This window comes from Apium graveolens, chromosome 5, assembly GCF_009905375.1.
Source record: "Apium graveolens cultivar Ventura chromosome 5, ASM990537v1, whole genome shotgun sequence".
NCBI classification, from domain to species: Eukaryota; Viridiplantae; Streptophyta; class Magnoliopsida; order Apiales; family Apiaceae; genus Apium; species Apium graveolens.
Genome location: NC_133651.1, coordinates 292,138,750 through 292,159,171, shown reverse-complemented (window position 1 = coordinate 292,159,171; position 20,422 = coordinate 292,138,750). Strand labels below are relative to the sequence as shown.

General features: G+C 33.1%; 2 protein-coding genes and 1 long non-coding RNA gene across 5 annotated transcripts; all 3 read right to left on the bottom strand.

The window, feature by feature from the left end:
- Positions 1-1,769: 1,769 nt before the first annotated feature.
- On the bottom strand, positions 1,770-4,123 carry LOC141659130 (uncharacterized). Of its 3 annotated transcripts, XR_012549627.1 has the most exons (5): positions 3,839-4,123; positions 3,060-3,216; positions 2,828-2,891; positions 2,333-2,465; positions 1,770-2,010 (listed from the first exon to the last, which is right to left on the bottom strand). It is a non-coding gene; the product is annotated as an uncharacterized LOC141659130 (long non-coding RNA). The 3 variants fall into 3 exon arrangements; XR_012549628.1 differs by lacking the exon at positions 1,770-2,010 and having other exon boundaries at positions 2,150-2,465; positions 3,811-4,123; XR_012549626.1 differs by lacking the exon at positions 1,770-2,010 and having other exon boundaries at positions 2,150-2,465.
- A 5,018-nt stretch (positions 4,124-9,141) lies between these two features.
- On the bottom strand, positions 9,142-10,184 carry LOC141659129 (pathogenesis-related protein B). The gene is made up of 2 exons (XM_074465884.1): positions 9,913-10,184; positions 9,142-9,664 (listed from the first exon to the last, which is right to left on the bottom strand). Exons 1-2 carry the CDS (start codon positions 10,094-10,096, stop codon positions 9,381-9,383), a joined length of 468 nt encoding a protein of 155 aa, XP_074321985.1. The 5' UTR covers positions 10,097-10,184; the 3' UTR covers positions 9,142-9,380.
- An 8,573-nt stretch (positions 10,185-18,757) lies between these two features.
- On the bottom strand, positions 18,758-19,213 carry LOC141661034 (uncharacterized). Its single transcript, XM_074468015.1, has one exon. It carries the CDS (start codon positions 19,211-19,213, stop codon positions 18,758-18,760), a length of 456 nt encoding a protein of 151 aa, XP_074324116.1.
- Between the last annotated feature and the right edge of the window lie 1,209 nt (positions 19,214-20,422).

The window sequence follows — 20,422 nt, the reverse complement described above, 5'->3', positions numbered from 1 at the left end:
GAGGGGGAGGAGAATCCGAAATCTCTGGTGAAGATTGACTGGTTGTAGAAGCAGGTGGAGATATTGGAGTCTGAGATGTAGAAGTCAGTGGAGATGTGGGAGTTTGAGATGTAGATGTCACCGGAACTGAAAAATTAGAATTTATGGTTAAATCATCTTCAATGTTCGTGTCAAAAGATTCAATGCGAATAAGATCTTCATGTGTCAGATGATGCGAACTAGCAGGAACAAAGAAAAACAGCATATGCTCCAAAGAGTAAACATGCCGAGAAACATAAAAATTTCCAGTAACCGGGTCAAAATAACGATATAATTTATGGGTAACACTATAGCCCAAAAAAATACACAAAGCAGATTTAGAAGACAATTTACTATTCACTACCTGAGGTTTGAGAACAAAGCAGGGACAATCGAAGACACACAACTAAGCATAATCAGAAAATTTGTCATATAATTTCCGAAAAGGAGACAAACCAGAATTTTGAGCAGTTAAAATTCGGTTTATCAAATAAACAACAGTAAGAAATATTTCACCCCAAAATACACTTGGAATATCAGCCGAAAACGAAAATGAGCAAGTTGTTTCAACAAAATGACGATATTTTCTTTCAGCAACACCATTATGTTGAGGGGTGTTAATACATGAGATTTGACGTATGGTCCCATAAGAAGCAAGTAAACCACAAAAATCGTTAGAGCTGTATTCACCTTCCAAATCACAATGAAAATAATTATAGCTTTATATTGAGTTTTTACATGAGTTCTAAAATCTTTAAAAATATCCAAAATATCAAACCTACGCTTTATAAGATAAATCCACGTATAACCAGTAAAATCATCAATAAATGAAACATAATATCTAGATCCTCCTTTTATAGGTATATGAGCAGATCCCCACAAATCAGAATGCACACTATCAAATGGAGCAAGAGAATACTTAACACTCTTATGAAAAGATAAAACAACAAATTTCACTAATTTACAACTACTAGAGTCAGAAATATCATGAGTTTTTAGTTGTCCCAAAGCTTCTATTGAAACTAAAAATTATAAACGAGATTGAGAAACATGACCTAAACATGAAACGAACCTGGGTTAACATGAAACGAACTGACCCTAATTTTTTTCACGAAATCCTTATACGGCCAACATACTGTTTGTGCGATATTTAGAAAATAAATTTAAAGAAGAAATGATCGGAAGTATCATGGAAAAAGGTAATGAATGAGCTAACAAACACTACAAGAAAATCGCACATTTATGACCATCAAATTTGGACAGAAATGAGCTTATTCGGTCGGAAATAAGGGTCAAAACCGACCACATCCGACCGATAAGAGTGGTTGGTTAAAACCTGATCGTAAATGACCCCTCGGTCGGTTATGACAGTCATTACCGACCGTTATCCGACCAACAACAACAGTCGGTTATTACATTCCACTTGTATGCTAATTGATCCCACATAACACTTGGCAGCCACATGCTCGTTCCCATGTCACCTTATAACCGACCGTGTGTGGTTGGAAAAAAATAGTCGGTAATGTCACTCCTTTTTCTGACCAGTAATAACTAATCACTACTTGATGAATATGGTCAGATTCTGGGCATAGTTTACTGATGAACTGGTCACTAATAGTAGCTTGGAGATGGTCACATTTCTAGGCACAGTGTAGGGCAAAGAGACCTAAACTGGAGTGACCATGTCCATTACTCATACACATCCAAATATAAACTATATCATTTTAATAATTAAACAATCAATCAAAGGCTAAAGAAGCATGTAATGTATAAATAAAAAATTGGAAATATTATACAATTCTAAAGTTATGCAAAAATAACAATAAAAATTCATCACTAATTTACAATATACCAAAGCAAAAAAAACTAGTCTAATCCTCCCTGAAGTACATATCACCAACTTAGCATTGTTGACTCATTACAACATGAGATACAAAAGAGACCAGCCTGACCATTGCTCAAATAATCATCCTTGTGCAAGACACAGTAACCCTACAAGTTATTAACAAATACATATAATCAACAAAGACTATTAACATTGTCAACAGTTATGCTCATCTAGTGCATGTAGTCACTTACACGTTTCCAATTCCAATCATCAACAATTTAACAGTAAAAAATTCATATGATATGATTATAATGGCCATGAATTTATCCTTTTCAAAACACAAATAACATCCCTTATACCAAATACCAAACAATCAGGAGATATCAAAAACTAGCAAACAACAAAATCTTCCTAAAACATATACCAAATGGCAGCTTAAACTTCCTAATATAAGTAACAAAACTAGTTGTTTAATCTTGTTAGTACCAATGATATAACTAACAGAAACTTCTTAATCCCCCTTATATTAATAGAACCAGCACTTGTTGCCAGCTTGAAAGATAATCTTTGGGGCAATATCTGAGCTTCAAAGATGATCCTCGGGGGAAATCATCTAACTCTGCACGGTGATTAACAAAAGATCGGAAAGTATCCATATAGAAAAAAATACTCCAGGTAACGCAGTAGACATGATTATCAGTATAAGCTTAGCATATTTAATTTTAAAAAGTAACAAATTTTCTTAGCTTCAAATTATGATTTAAGTGCATATGTTACCAAGGGAGTGTTATCTATCTACTTTTAATCCAGAGAACATGAGTTAGAAATATGATAGAAGTAGATAATAAACTAAATAATAATGAATCAAAATTTCAAAGTGGAGCAATTAATTGCATTTGAAAAGAATCAGACTAATTACTACCATACTAAAATGTTATTGTGGCATAGGCTTTTGAAATAAACTTCAGTAGAAAAACTTACATTGTCCACTTGCAGCATCAAATTTAACAGCACAATCACAGTGTGGAGCAGGGCACCACTAGTACTACACAGGGAGAATAATGAACATTCAAAAGAATTAAAAACAACAGTGCTTATGTTTATGAGGTTCATACATTGGCCTAACAAATGAATATGACAATGTGAAGATTCATAATTAACAAGATACAAAATTTGCATATACAGTAATATATATATATACAGTAAAACCAACCCTGCCAATGAATCAAGATGAGTTTTATTGTGCTACCCCATTAGTCCACCCGTTATCATCCTCTGTATACATGAACTGATTTTGTTCTTCTGTGTGTTTGTCTTGGGCATCACTTATTTGCTCCTAGCATTACCACCAAAATTTTCTATGACATCCTCTGCATAACTTAGGTGTAAAGTTAGCAAATCCAATACAGTTAGATATCCATCAAAATTGTCTGTAAGGGCAGAAACCCCAACTCTATGCTGGTTTATTAAGCAACAATTTTTTACTACAATTTTGTTTCATAACATAAAACACTAAAACACAAGAAAACAAACCAGTATAAGAGTGCACTGTGCATAACAAACTTACAAAAATCAGGTAGAGGCTCAAGAATACAGACTAAGAGATAAAATTAAAAATGTATAAAGACGAGAATAAGCATCCTGACAAAATTTTATGAGTATTAATAATGAACTAACAAATTACATAAAGAACAGTGGACTAAAAAAATACTAAACTATGTGCAAATTTATAATATGCAAAAATCTAGCTACTTCCTATTTACTGAACTTCAAAATTGTCACAATTCTTCCCTGTTAAAATTAGACTAAATCAAGTTTAATATTTGAAAGCCATCAGCACTATATATAGTCATCTCTATCAAACTCTAACATTTACACAGATTATGAATCTAGCATACTCACAACACAAACAGACATCAACTCAATTAACAGACAAAATCTGATAAAAAAAAACACTCAATTACCTATGAATGGAATAAAAATAAAACTTGCCTTACGAAACCCCCTTTCGCGTGAACAAGTAAATTGAAGAAAAATTACCCTAATTGAAAGCGAGAAGACATAATTTACATGGTGAAGAAATCGTGGGAGTAAACTGTGGAAATAAATCTAAGAAACTCTGTGAATTAATGGTTTGATAAAGGGACCGCATAGAGAGAGGCGAGAAGGCGAGAAGGATGTCTGATGAAAAAGAAATAAAAGTAAGGAAGATAAGGGGGTTTGGTGGGAAAAAAATGAAAATGGTCTAATTGCCCGGCAATTGAAACTCTGCCGTCGTCCTGCCAATGGAAAAAATATATGTATTTACAATCTTTTTATGAAAAAATATAATATTTAAGTTTCTATTTTAAAAAATAAATTTAATTAATTAGTTTTACAATCTTCAAATACTTCTAAAATTTTAAATAAATATTTTTTATAATAAAGGCAGGAAGTTTTTAACATAATAAGTGATTAATATATTGGTATTTCTAATCAATTTCGTCTCGTAATGGTATTTTGACTTTTAAAAATATATTTATCGTCGATCTAACGGTATAGATGTCAAGATTTATATATTTATTAATATTTTCAAATCTCAAAATTTTATAAAAGAATTTATGTAATTGGATTGTGATTTTAGGCGTCACCTAGTCATTTGACTGTTACGTCTAACTAGTGTTTCGTCTTATATTGGTGTTTTCATTTTTTAAAATTATTTATCGATGATCCAACCGTATGGATGTTATGATCTATATATTCTAGTTATACAACCAATTTTTTATAAAAGAGTTAATTTATTTGGTTTGTCATTTTAGGAGTCAACAAGTCATTTGACCGGTACTTCTAACCAAAAATGATAATACATGCACATAAACACACTATTTTCAGCACTCACTTAATTTTATATTAAAATCAAGTATGTCTTGATACAAATTTCTAGGTTCTTTGCTGATAAAGTGTTAGCCCCTTAACAATATAGCAAGAATTACAGAAGGGGGTTGAATGAAATTCTTAAACCTTTTTCTCGAAATAAAAATGTTCAAACTTGAATATAGATATAAGTGTTTTGATTAGCACAATGCGGAACAGAAATTTAATTGAATCAAAACATAAGTAATTAAAAACAAGAGTCTTTAAAAACTTTCTGGTGGATTTAAACAATTCCACCAGAGATATATATTATATATATCGAGAGAACTCTGTGTGCAAGAATGCTCACAGCTGCTTACAAATTGAACTAATGAGAATACAGGGAAATGCTAATGATTCTGCTTACAAAGATTTCTCTGTTTTTGTATCTCAGCTCTCTTGTTTCTATTTGCTACGTTCTTGGTTTATATATTACCAAAATTATAAAGTCAAAAAGACTGAATAAATATAAAAACTATCAGTCTTAAGCTTTGCTACTTTTCGTCCTCTATTACCCAGTTAATGGGCTTCCACAGTAGAATTGTATACACCTCGACGCCTGTGCCCTGTTGTCACTGTTCAACTGCTGTTTGAATTCTTTATATGATCATCCGTTGGACTTTATGAACATCCGTTGGATATATGATCATCCGTCGACTTTATGAACATCCGTTGATGGCTTCATTGATCATCGGTCGACTGCTATATTAAACATCTGTTGATAGTCATTTGATCATTCGTCGATGGCTTTGTTAATCATCCGTCGGTAGCTATTTTGGCACTTGACTTCATTTCACTTATGCAGAATTACAAGACATCATTTATATACAATTAATCAACCTATTCTACATATCTAGTTAAAGTCAACATGACTTATAGGTTACTACAAAATCTATACAAAGATGTATACAGAACTGTGCTACAGACTCATTATTACATAAGCTACTCACTCGATGGATAATAAGTCATCATCCGTCGGGACTATAATGAGTTATCCGTCGGGACTATAATTCTTATCCGTCGGGTGCTACATTATTTCACTAAGTAAAATCTACTTAGATGTTTTGTTTATGAAATCATCAAGTACACAACATATGCACAACATAAAGAACTCAGCTTCTTTCTTGAGAGAGTTATAAGAATTTTAGATCTGTTTGCATTCTGTACTTGAGGTTTATATCGAGATCTCCAGTTTGAACTATAGAGAACTGAAATCTCGATAAGTATAATGACTTATCAAGATCTCCTAGTTCTGTACAAGTATTTTGACTTATCGAGGTTTCTGAGTTCTCGAATATGAACTTAACTTGTCGAGATATCTGAGTTCTCGAATGAGCTTGGCTTGTCGAGGTCTTCGAGTCTTTGCATGGAGAATTAACTTGTCGATTTCTCTGAGTCTTCGTATCTTCATTTTGGCTTATCTATATATCTGTTCTCTAATGCAGAAATGACTTGTCGATATCTCCAATCTTCATATCTTCATTTTAACTTGTCGATATCTCTGACACTTCTCTATAAGCTATTTTTGTTTGTCGATAAGTCATTCCGGAGTTCTCGAATGACTTCTCTATATGACTTGATTTGTGACTCGTAGATTTCTTGACTTAGAATATTTTTCTCAAAATAGATTTATTCAACTACAAGGTTCTTCACACTTTCTCTGAGTCATGATCTTTTTTCAGAGTTTATTCGTAGGCTTGACACTGTTTGCAGTAAAATACTCCAGTCTAATCTATTGACACTTTTACAGACTCACGTAATACAATACAAAATGCAAATCTATATTATCATACAACTTACTTATGACTGTCAATTTTGACTTAATTTTGTTATAGTATAGGCATGTCTTGCACAACAATATATTCTAGTTATTATACCAAAATTTCATAAAAGAATTAATTTATTTGGTTTGTCATTTTACGAGTCAATTAGTCATTTGATCGGTACTTCTAACCAGTGTTTCGTTTCACATAAATATTTTGATTTTTTTTATAAAAAAATATCGACGATCCAATCGTATTGACGTTGAGATCTAAATATTCTCATTATATTCCCAAAATTTCATAAAAACAATTTAGTTGGTTTGTGATTTTAAAAGTCAACCAGACATTTGACTTTTAAAAGTCAACTAGACATTAGCACCATATAAACATTTGATCGGTACTTCTAACCAGTGTTTCATCTCAGATTGGTGTTTTGAGTTTTGAAAATACATTTATCGATGATCCAATGGTATGGATGTCAACATTTTTATATTTTATTAATATTCCCAAAATTTCATAAAAGGTATTAGTTTATTCTGTTTATGATTTTAGGATTCAACCAGTCATTTGATCTGTATTTATAGTCAGTGTTTCGTCTCACATTGGTGTTTTGATTATTTAAAACATTTTTATCGACGATCCAACCCTTTGAATGTTAAGATCTTAAAATTATAGTAATATTCCCAAAATTTCATAAAAGAATCAATTTATTTGGTTTGTGACTTTAGGAGTCAACTAGTCATTAATTTGACCGGTATTTCTAACCAGTGCTTTGTCTCTGATTGGTGTTTTGATTTTTTTTAAAAAGTTTTTTTGGCAATCCAACCATATTGATGTCAAAATTTATATATTTAGTAATATTTCCAAAATTTCATAGAAGAAATAATTTATCTAGTTTGTGATTTTAAGAGACAACTATCATTTGACTGATAATTTTAACCACTCTTTTGTCTCCAATTGGTGTTTTGATTTAAAAAAATATTTTTAGATGACGCAACCTTATGAATATAAATATCTATACATTTTAGTAGTAGTGCCAAAATTTCATAAACAATTAAATTTATTTGGGTTGCGACTTATATCGTAACTAGGGTTGTCAAACGGATAATTCAGATACGGATCTCCCTGTATTCGGATCCGAATTCGAAAATCTGTATTCGTATTCGTATCCGTATCCAAATCCGAAAATATTTAAAAGATAATATCCAAATCCGGATCCGACAGATATTATCCGGATGCGGATAATATCCTGATACGAAACCGATTTTCAATCAGATTTTTTTATTTTTTATTAAAAATTCGATTTTTTTTTGTAAAATATATAGCAAAAATTAAAATTTTAATTTTTAAAAATTAAATAAGAGTTAAAGTGATTTAATTCTATTTGAATTTATTAAAAACTTTATGCTTTATTTATCTTTTAATATAATTGTTATATTTTAATAATTGAACTCAAATAATTTTTTATAATATTTCTATACTATTTTTACAATTATATAATTTTATATAAATATATTAATAAATATATATACACATATATATACACATACAAATACTATAAATTTAATAGAATAAAATTTAAATTATATAAATATTTAAATATATTATTTATTTATTCGGATTCGGATATTATCGGATACGAATATGCCTATATCCGTATCCGTATCCGCAATCGTCGGATTCAAATACGGATAATATCCGCTTTATTTCGGATACGGATAATATCCGTTTTATTTCGGATACGAATGCGGATTTTTCGGACGGATATCCGGTTTTTCGAATTTTTTTGACACCCCTAATCGTAACACAAAGTTTTTTTCTAATTAAAACTATTAAATTTGGTTGGTCAGAAATGATAGCGTCGGTAGGAAATGAATTGGCTGGTTTTGACCCAGTTGGTCGGTTATAATTTGGTTGGATATGATTTGACGTGGATGTGGCCCGTATGTACTTACATTGGGTCGGTTTTGACGTAATTGGTCGGTTATGAGTTGGATGGAAATGATGTGACGTGGATGTTGCCCCCTATGTACCTGATGTTTGGTCAGTTTTAACGTAGTTGGTCGGTTATGAGTTGGTCGAAAATGATAGTGACATGGATGCTGGGCCTTAATCATTTCATAATCGACCACTGTTGGTCGCTTATGATGTTATTTCCAACCGATCTCAGTGGTTGGTTGTTTTGGTCAGTTATAAGCTATCTTTTCCGACCATTTTTTAGGGGTCGAAAATGAGTTGGTCAGAAATGTCCGCTTTTCTTGTAGTGAAACTCGAAGAGCAAATTTAATTATTTTCATGGTCTTCATGTCATGAGAGTGATAGTTACTAGCATATCTCATTAAAAATCTTACCTATGTTCTCTTCTTTGAACGACAAAAGTGAATGCAAAATTTCTAAGGATTAGGTTTTTGAACAAATTAAAAGAGGCTAACCATTTATATATTGTTCTTCATATTATTGCATGGATTCCGGGAGATATTCTTTCGTTATCATCTTGAATCATGAAAATTGAAAAACCTTGACTTTGGTTATGTAAGTGTCAAGAGATTTTTAAACTAGGAAGTGTAATACGATCACAGAACCTAGAATTTGCATACCAAAATGGATGAAATGATCAATGTGTTAATTAGGAGCCAAGAGTAATAATTAATCATTAAAATTTATTATGTAAGCTGAATCGAATAAATACAATACCAGAGAAACATTATTTGTATGAAGAACATCATTTATTTATATGGAAATCAAATCAACAAAAGAAAACCCTGTACTTGTCACACACGCACCCAAATTATTCTCAAGCTTAGGCATCTTTGGCCTTCCACACCATAATTATAACCATGACTTAATACAAACCCCATCGATATAGTGCAAAATCATATCTAGTTGGCAATAAGATAAGCCTCAACAGCCTTGAAAATGGTGTGGTTTTGGTCATTAGCAAACTTAATGTTCTCTTCTGGGACGACAGCATCGCCTTTGGTGTTAAAAATTATGGTACTCTTGACTGTGCACCCTCCATCGGCATTAGGGACAGCTGTAAAGTGATTGTTGATAGATTCAACAAATCCCAGAAGAATGTCTCCGTCGATTATGCTGTAAGAGTAAGTGAATGATTCCTTGTCAATGGCATCAACCTTTTGCTTCATTGTCTTGAATGGGCTCGCTGCATATACACATGTACATATATATTAGACCATATAATTAACAGATGTTACTTGATGTTCTATCATCTATGAAGGTATTTCTGGCCTTTTAGCCTAATAAGTAGTTAAGTATTATTGATTTTGGTTTGTAACAGGAACCAAGAGGTTGACCATTCTATATTTAGCAAAGACATGGGTATTTTTAATTTTAGTAGTTGACCATGGCTAAAGAATAATGAGGAACATTAAGAGAATGACAAATACTAACCATCGCCAAGATGAACAAGCTTGACGGTTCCAACTCCACCATCGCCCTCAAGGGTTTCGGAACTCTTGATAGCACCGGGGAGAACCTGAGGAAGAAGGGTATCAATGTCGAGGCATAAGCCCTTGAACAATTTCTCGGCAGAGACGGAAGAAGTAGCTTCGACTTCACTCTTTTGGACACCCATTTTATGTTTAGAGAAAATAAGAACAGGAGTAAGAAGAAAAATAGGTTTGAATGTATGTGTTCTGAGCTTGGTACGAGTAAATAAGAGAACTCTGAGCCGCTATTTATAGTGACGGATCTTATTTAGTCGTAAATATAAATTGCAATATGGTACTCTCATTTTTATGGTTTATTTGTATTTTCATTAAAAATTCCAACATTTGACCAGGTTAACAGTACTGGACTGGTCATTACTTTCGGCGTTACATAAACCACTATCCAGAAGGAAAGTGACAGATAAGTTGGACATATCTTGTTATAGGATAGGAGTATTAATTGCACAACCATGAGATGAACCATTGACACTTGTGATCATGGTGCGATCGTGGTCGTAAAAATGGGTAATCGGTACTAATTGATTTAGGTACCGATTATGAATTAATCGGTAAATTAGGGATTAATCGGAATAAAAATCGGATATATTTAAATATTTTAATAATATTTAATATATTTAATTTATTTATAATGAAATATATAATTCAAAAATAATTTATAAATATTAATCGGATTTCAAGAAATAGATCGACAAAATATTTTTAAGAATTAATCGGAGATTAATCGAAATTTTTTTTAAAAATCGGGGATTTTTAAAATACGGAGACAAGATATACAAGTTATAGCTTTGGTTGGCTCGGTCAAGTTGAGTGTAATAAAATTCATACATTTTTTACTATTACATTAGCAATCTCTACTCTAACTTCATATATTAGATTTATTCACTTGAATTTCGTTTCAAATTTAAAATTGACCCTTACAAAAATAAAAATTATTATATTCTTTTTATATACTTTATATATAATAAATGTAAGTAATTTCTATATATAATAAGCATAATTAATTTGTTATCCAAAAATTTGGTAATGGAATGTCAAAATAATCTCAATCATTGATCTGATATTTTTTAAAATTAAGTTATTCTACTACTCTACAAATATCGACATATGATAAAATGATACAACCGTAAATAAAAGATGATTAGATATTGTATTATTTATAGCTATATAAATATATCCTGTAAAAATTAATTCAATTTAACATCATATATATATATCTATCATGTATATTTGTTTTAATAATATTACAACGACCCATCATAAATAAAAATAATATTGCAACAATAACAGAATTAAAAATATGTATGTACATTAAAAATTTTAAAAAAATAATTTTTATTGAAAATCGTGCATATCACGCACTGGAAGCTCCTCCTTTTGCTTTTTAATAGTCGTTTGAATTTTTTGCAAATTATTTTTTAAGTGCCTTTGACGGCATACTTAAAATTATAATTATTTAAAAATTTATTTTTTTTAAATAAAAATATATAACTTAATTTTTTATTTATAAAAGAATTTGTAAAATAATAATTTTTATTAGATGGCCAATATATTTTGAAATGTGTGCATAAAAATTTAATTAAGCTATAGTTAAATTGTAAATGATAAAGTAATTAAGAAAAAAGGTAGCGAGCAGCTATGATTCGTCGACCCTGGGGAGGCGGAGACATTTAGTGCCCATTTGGTAAATTTTAAAATAACTAAGTTATTATTTAAAATAAATAAGTGACTTATAAGTGTTAAGTAAATAAATATTTATAAATTATATAAGTGTTTGGATAATTTTACTTAAAAGACATAATTTTTTTATTTAAATAATTTATAATAAATAATGTTTAAATACAAGTAACTTAGTTTGTGGATTTAAAATTAGAAAAACATTTAAAACATATATTTTAAAATTAAAATTAATAAAAAAGTGAAAATATCAAAATAAGTTGAGAAAAAATACATCGTTACTAACATTTAACTTATCAGCTTATAAGTTATAAATTCAACTTATAAGTTGGGTCGACAAATACTCGTCTATAAATACTTACGGACTTATAAGTAAATAAGTTATTTTTATTTAAAAAAAAAAGTTATTTTTAAGTAAGTGCCAAACAGGCCCTTAGTAAGTGACTAGAGCGGTAACGATAAACCAGAATTGGAAACCCAGTTTCATGAAGTTCTGCTTGAATTATTAATTTGATATTTAAGAATCGATTTTCCTATGTATTTATGGGTACGTCGAAATTTATAATTTTTCGCTATTTTGATTGGTATCTTTTTTGTGTATATAATGGGTCCACCACTATTAAAAAAAAAAGATATTCAAGTAACTTAATCTTATAAATTTTTTACGTGCTTATGTGCATATGATAAAATGTTTAGAAATAAGAGCCTCATTCTCGTTAAATCAATAAAGCATTTTTTATTTATTCATTATTAATTTATTCTCTTTCTTATTAACTCCCTTTTATATTTTTAATTCTCATTTCCTTATTTCATTTCAACAAATTATCTAAAGGCTCATGTGAACTGTGCTGAGCTAGCGTCGTGGAAACTAAAGAAAATAAATTGAAGTGATCGGTCATCGCCCTCCTTTTTTATTTTAGTATTATTTTTTTCGTTTCAAATTAAGTGTCCATTTTTTAAAAATTACACTTTAGGAAAAGTGAATTTTGATGATTAAATTGTATTAGTTGATCATAATATTTGAAATTAGGTTAATCTAGTAAATTTAAATTAGAGATATTTGAAGTAGTTGACTTCGAAAATATAAATTTATATTGAAAGTTGGAAACTAAATTGAAATATTTTTTTTAAGGGGAGATGTAATTTAAAACGGAGGGTATTCTATAATACTCTTTCCGTCCTTTTTTAGTTGTCAAATTTGATTTTGTTCCGGTCAAATTGACTAAATTTGATAGAAATTTATTAACATTTATAATTGAACAAAAAAAATTATATTATTTGAAAATATATTTAATATGATTCAATATGTAATCTTCAGTCTTTTTAAATAATATAAAATTAATATTTAATTTTTGATCAAAAATTTATCTATTTATTATTCATAAAAAAAATGTGAGAATTAAAAAGGAGGGAGAAATTAAAAAATAACTTAGGCGGACGGTTTTAACGCGAATCAGGGACACGCGCCCCCATCTCATTGTACAGCCTAACTACACAGACTGAGAGCGTTGAGTCTTCCGAATATCGCGGTGAGAAGTTTTTTCAACTTTGACGTGCTGAGGATGACATGTTTTCTTTATTTAAACAACCGTTGACTGGTATCATCCATTGACTTCGACAAAGACTTACATTCTCCTCTGTTTAATATAATATTAAAAACATTTTAGTAAACATTTATAATAATTTGAATATTTTCTAATTAGTATACATTTTTGATGTATCCGAATATTTATCAAAATATATGAGAATAATATTTAAGGAAATTTTTTGTTTATTTAATTATCCAACCTCTTCAAATGAGTTAGTGGCTTTATATTTATAGGAAGTATTAATAAAATTTTTTCTTTACAAATGGACCTGTTGACCCTTTATCTAAATACTATCTAATTAATACAATTGAGTCATCTTGGACTTTTATCTTAATCGTTCGTCCAACATTTGTCCCCTTTATTTGGAGCAACATCCTTAGATTTGCTTTGGGTATTTTGAGCTCAGAAAATTGAACATGAAATATAAAATACAAATATAATCAAAGTTAGTGAAGAAGTAAAAATAAAAGATAAAATAACAAACAAAAACAAGAGTATGATATGGTTTTTTGCATTAATATATTTATGTTTATTTTTTTGAAGTAAAAGATAATATATCAAATAAAAAGGGAGGGAAGAGAGGGGGGTATCAGCGCTCAAGTGTGTCTTTCTCTTCTCTTTTTTTGTTTTAAAGTCTTTTCTTACTGGGGGAGGTGAAAACCATTCGGTTTCCCTGTTGCTTGCTTATGTCTCTCAGCTGGTTGCTACCATTCCTCCATCTCTAGACTATAAGTCTCTTATTCTCTCTTTTTTCCATTTTTTGTAAAGTTGCAGCCTTTATATTATCGTGATTGCATAATCGTATCTATTTAGTAAAATTACTTTGTAAAGCTTCCATCTTTATTTCGAATCATGAATATCGTAAGTTCTTCCTCTTCTATAAAGATTATCTCCTATCAAAATCACGAGAAAAGGCCCCTCGAAGAGGGTGATCAGGAGTCTTCCCTGAACTTAAACCATTTAGAAATTCCCAATAATTTAGCACAATGTACTTCTTCCGTTGCTCATGTCAATGGATTTATTGCGGTGTGCTATGAGAGAGGTCGAGTGCCGACGAATCAATTATTTTTTTCTATTTATGGAATACATTATCATGAGGGGCAGGTTTACTTCGATACTTGTGATAAAAGGATGAAGATCGTCAGTGTTCGTTCCTCGAACTCGGGGTATCATCCTAAATGGTTGTATTTCGAGGGTCCAGATTTGGAGTTCATTCGACCTTGTCATAAGGTTAGACAGGATACCCTCGATTCGTTGAATATGATGGATAAGTATGACACAAATTACCTAGATGGTTTTCACGGGTCGATGTCTATTTATTTTAATTTGCAATTAAAAGAAAATAAGTTCTTAGAAGAGCATTCTCGTAAGGCTACGTTCCATACTTTGTTGTTTGTTGTTTTTTATATATATGCCTATATCTTGGTTTTAATGTGTGAAGGCTAAAATTTTCAATTCTTTTGTGGTAGTCGCAGATGAAACTTTAAAGGAGGTTCTTGACAGCGGGGTTCGAGGTAAAAATGGATAAGGTTATGTTGTTTCTTGTTCAAAAGGCGACAGGTGGGGCTGTAGACACGTCGAAGGATGGTGGTTCTAAAGTGGGCCCTTCGAAGGTTGGGAAATCTATTTCGCTAGAGCTGCTTGATGATAACGGGGACCGGGTGGTCAAGGATCGAGAGGAAGATGCTGGTGAAGGTTTTGAGACGGTGACTCGAAAGCGGCCTCGAGGTGAAACAGATGCCCCCACGGTGGACGCGAGTCGTAATGTTGTGAATAAGACTCTAACGATATTTGAGGGGAGAGTTTTCATGAATCCTACTTCTGATCCGAACGTGTCGCGGGAGGTCGTGAGGATCGAGATTCAACCCAACGAGCGATGGACCATTGGTTCGACCGTGCCTGTGCAAGCTTTCAAGGCTTATCATCTTCCACAAGATGCGGTGTCATATTCTTCTAAGAAAAGAAGTGACCTTGCTGATCGATGAATGAGCCATGCTGGCCAGGTATGCGCTTATTTACTTTATTATAAACACGTCTTCTTCTTCATTTTTACACGCATACTTTTTGCTCGTAGTTATCATTAGTTTTTATTTTGACTTGTGTGCATTTCCGTGCTATTTTAGTTTCTCTCTGATTTTACCCATATTTTGAATAAATCAAGAATGATGCGGAGGGAGAGAGTGTTTCACGTCTCATCGCTGAACTTAAGACCAGTATGTGGAGGTGGAGCGTCGAGCTGGTGAGATGTCGACTACTAATTCAAAGCTTAATAAGCAGGTGGGAGATATGAAGCTAGGACGAGACGTGATGGGTAAGAAGATTGAGAATTTGGAGTAGGCCTTAAGGGAAATGACTGTGTTGAGAGATGAGGAGAAGGGGAAGCGAGAAAGGGCGGAGGTCGAGTTAGATCGCGTGCTTACCTCCAACAAGTCGTTGGTTGAGGAGAATGACAAGATGAAAGTCAACCTCCAGAAGAGCGGGGAAGACATTACAAAAGCATTGGGCGACGGTTATGGCCATTGCTTAACCAGACTATCACATGCTGTATAGACGTCATTGGGCACTCCTTTGAAGAATATATCCAAGATTTTGCATTAGCAAACGCGGAACCTCGAGACCCTCCAGCCCATACCGATGTGTGAAGGCGGGGTATGCCTCATGATCGTGTAATACTTTTAAGTTGGAATTACTGTTTTTCCTTAGATGATGATTTGGTTATTTTCTCGTACTTTTGTTGTTTTCTCGTACTTTGGTTGTGAATGTTGGTGGTTAATTTCTTTTAAAGATTCATAGGTGACGTATCGTTGATCCCCTTTTATTTTAAAGTGATTCTTCTCTCGAGCATTTGCAAGTGCTGTCTTTATCAATTCTCTTTCTTATTCCCCTAACCACTGTATGTTTAAGGCCTCGTTGTTTCACAGATTTTATAGTTACTTGTTGAATGAAAAATCAATTTAATTATAAATAATAATAGTAAAATAAAAGAATATGAATTTTATGTAGCATTTAAACTTAAAATAAGATAGTAAATAAGATAATATATATATATATAATAATTTATACACAAACAAAGATCTATATTGAAATTAATAATATAAAATAATATATAATGTTAATTTAAAACTAAAAATAATTTAAATTTATACTTACATATATAAAATTATATAAGATGAATAAATTTTAAGTTGAAATTAATTTATTTTAACACTTAATCTAAATTTTTAATTATTTATTTATTTTATAAAATAAGAGTTTTGGTAATTGATATATGATACCAGTTATAAAAATTATGAATATGCGACAACTACGTAACTCAGAAAAACCACGTATCACCTAACTAACTAAGTTACAATGTTTTGTGTGAATTAGTGGTACCATGGAACTTTGAGTTACTTAGCTAAATCTAAAAATTACACAACCAAACATGGGATTTTAGGAAGTTCCAAGGAAGTGTGAGTTACAGTGCTGGGTTACATTGAACCAAACGAAGCCTAAGTGTAGAATTCTTTACTTCAATACGAACTAAGCTTAAAGTTGTATGTATAACTGTAGAATTCTTTACTTGAATATGAACTAATCCTAAAGTGTTTCCCATATATGAATTTCTTGTAGGCCCTTTTATTTCCGGGAGTTTAATAAAGTACTTCCATATATAAATGATTATCATTCTAAATCTATCACGCAGAAGTCAGTTGTAAAACCCAAATACTTTTTTGCTTTTAACAGTGGGGTATAATAAAGTACTTTTGTAACTTGTCTTAGTAATTAGGCATGTCTCATCTGAAAGGTTCAGTTGTTTGTCTATTTAACTTATAAAGTATATAAAGAAGAATAACAAACCATTCAGGTTGGATGGTGCTGATTCTCAGGTGTTTGTTATGCGGGAGCTATTTTTTCTTTAATCTAGTTAACACCCTTCTTTTGAGAAATATGTTCGTGTGGCTATTATTTTGAAATTAACATTCAACGTATCGACCATCGATGATTGAACTTTATATTTGAATAGTCTTGTTGAACATCGACCCAGTATGGCTTAATTTTGTTGAGGAACATAGATTGGTTAAGTGCTGAAACTTCTATATCAATAATTTAATTGAACCTCGATGGGGGCCTCATAAAGGCCCTCATCGCATCGAGGGCATATTTTAGATGACATATAATGTTTTACAAGCTTTAATTTAACAGAAATAGGGAAAGTTACTGGTAGAATTTCTTGAGTTGAATGTCATTGCACACATTCTTGATTGGTCGAACGTCAAAATGTGACAGCTCAAAGGTAGCTGAGCTTACAACCTTGGTTATCTTGTACGGGCCTTCCCACGAGGGCCTGTTATTGTTGGTTATGAGGCTGCAGTTTCTCGAAGTACGAGGTCATTGATCTTTAGCGCTTTGGCCTTCACTTTGTTGTTGAAATATTTGGCGATTTTCTCTTGTTGTGCTATCATCTGAAGTTTCTAATGCTCCTTGAACTCTTCAAGTAAATCGTTATGAAATTTGAGGCCTTCGATAGACAGGGCGGGATTGAAGGCTTCGACCCACGGGGAAATCAGGCTTAATTCGATCGGGAGGACAGCGTCGACGCCATATATCATGCGAAAGGGAGTCTCGCATGTCGCACTGCGAGGGGTTGTCCTAATAGGACCATAACACATTTGGAAGCTCGTCCACCCAACAACGCGGAATCTCCTCGATGCTTTTTTTCATCCCTTGAAAGATTGTTCTGTTGGACACTTCAACTAGGCCGTTGGCCTAGGGTTAGGCAATAGAAGCCTTGATGTGCTGAATTTTAAGTTCTTCCAATGCTTTCTCAAATTTTGCTTCAATAAACTGGGTTCCATTATCAGACACGAGGATTCCAGGGATTTCTAATCGGAATACCACGTGTTTCATGAAGAATTCGATCATTTTCTTTTCCCTGATCTTTACTAGGGGCTTTGCGTCTATCCATTTTGTTGTATATTCAATGGCGACCATGATGTATTGGCATTAAATGGTCCCACAAGATTGATTCCACACTGAAAAATGGCATGGGTGAGAACTGAGGTCAACTGTGTCAGGGGTTGATGGCTAACTTTGGCGTGCATCTGGCATGCCCTGAACTTCTTGATATAATCTTCATAATCCTTGCGCATCATGGGCCAGAATAATTCTTGTCGCAGGATTTTGAATGCTAGGTTCTTACCTCCGAGGTGCTCACCACAGATGCCTGTATGAACCTCAATGATTGCAAGTTTGGCTTCATCGGGGCCGATGCATCGGAGTAAGGAACTGTCAAAGCCCGCCTGAACAGTTTTGTCCCCTCCACACGGTAATTTTTTGTCCTAAACATGATTGATCGAGCCTCATCTTTAACTTCTGGCAGTTTTTATCCAGGATGTATTCTAGGAAGGGTTTTTGGCAATCGGTGCCACTCTGAATCTTGTTTATCGACCCCGCGCCAATCGAGGGGAATGGAAGTTCTTCAGCGTATATTGGAAGCTCTTCATTTATGTTGATATTTGATAACTTCCAGTAAGAGAAGTTTTACAACATTTCTTGAACCCGGGCTAGGTATAATGCCATCTTATCATTATGGGTCTTAAATTCACCATTCACTTGTTTGGCTACCGGCTGAGAATCACCAATTATATTTATGATCTTTGCTTCGAGTTCTATTGCAAGCTTTAAGCCGGCGATGAGCGCCTCATATTCTTCCACCTTAATTGTAACTTGAAATTTGAACTTCAGAGCCTGTTGAACCTTAAAACCTTCAGGGCTGATTAATATTATACCTGCTCCGCCCAAGTTAACCGTGGACGAACCATCGACGAAGAGTAACCACGCCCTCGAATGATCTTCATCGGGTGTCGATTGTTTGCTAGTATACTGGTATTCAGCGACAAAGTCTGATGGTACTTGGGCTTTAATCGAAGTCCGCGGTTTATACTCGATAAAAAATTGACTGAGCTCATTAGTCCATGCAACGAACCTACCACTCATATCAGGTTTGTGCAAGATTCGCTTGAGCGGCTGATTTGTTAGGATATAAATCTCTCTTGCTTAGAAGTAATGACGGAGTTTTCGACTTGCGATGATCAGTGCATACACGAGCTTCTCCACCTGTGGATACCTAGTCTCGGCAACGCGTAATGTGTGGCTGATGTAGTATACTAGGGTTTCTTTTCTATATGTCAGCCGCACAAGGACCGCTGCTATCGTTTCATCAGAGGCCGAATGATAGACTCTCAGGGTTCACCTTGCCGAGGCCTCGTGAGAATCGGAGGATTAGTGAGAAATGACTCTAGCTCCGCGAAGCTGTTTTGAAAGTCGTTGTTCTACTCAAACTTTGATTACTTTTATACTTGCTTTATTATCAAAAAGAAAGTTAGACACTTCTTCAATGATTGGGGAATGAAGCATCTCAAGGCAGCAATGCATCTAGTCAGTCGTTGTAAATCTTTTACAGACATCGGGTTTTCCATTTCCAAGATTGCCTTTGTTTGGATCGTGTCGGCCTCTATTCCCCGCTGGGTGACCAAGAATCCCAAGAATTTTCCGGCCGTGAGACCGAAGGAACACTTGGTCGGATTTAGGCGAAGTTTGTTCCTTCTCGCGTTTTCAAATATTTCATGGAGGTCTCTCACGTGGTATGAGGATTTTTTTGACTTGGAGATCATATATTCAACATAGATCAACATATTTCTCCCAATGTGGGATCCGAAAATAGTGTCCATGGTTTGCTGAAATGTGGCACCAGCGTTGATTAGACCAAAGGGCATGACTCGATACCCAAAGATACCTCGATGCATGATGAAAGTCGTCTGTTCCCAATCTTGATTATCCGCTTTTATCTGATTGTACCCCGAGAAGGAAATAATGAATGATACGAGTTAATTGCCCGATATGGCATCGATGAGCTGATCGATGTTCGTCAGAGGATAAAAGTCCTTTGGACATGCCATATTGACGTCAGAATAGTCGATGCACATTCTCCACTTTCTGTTACTTTTCTTGACCAAAATGACATTGGAAATCCACGTAGGGAACTTGACAGGCGCGATGACGCCTGCTACGAGGAGCCTATCTAGCTCTTGATCGATGGCCGACTTTTTTTCTTTAGAGAATATGTAACGTTTCTGCCTGATTGGGGTTAAGTTCTTGCTAATATGTAGCGAATGCCGAGCTACAGTCTCGGGAATACCCTACATG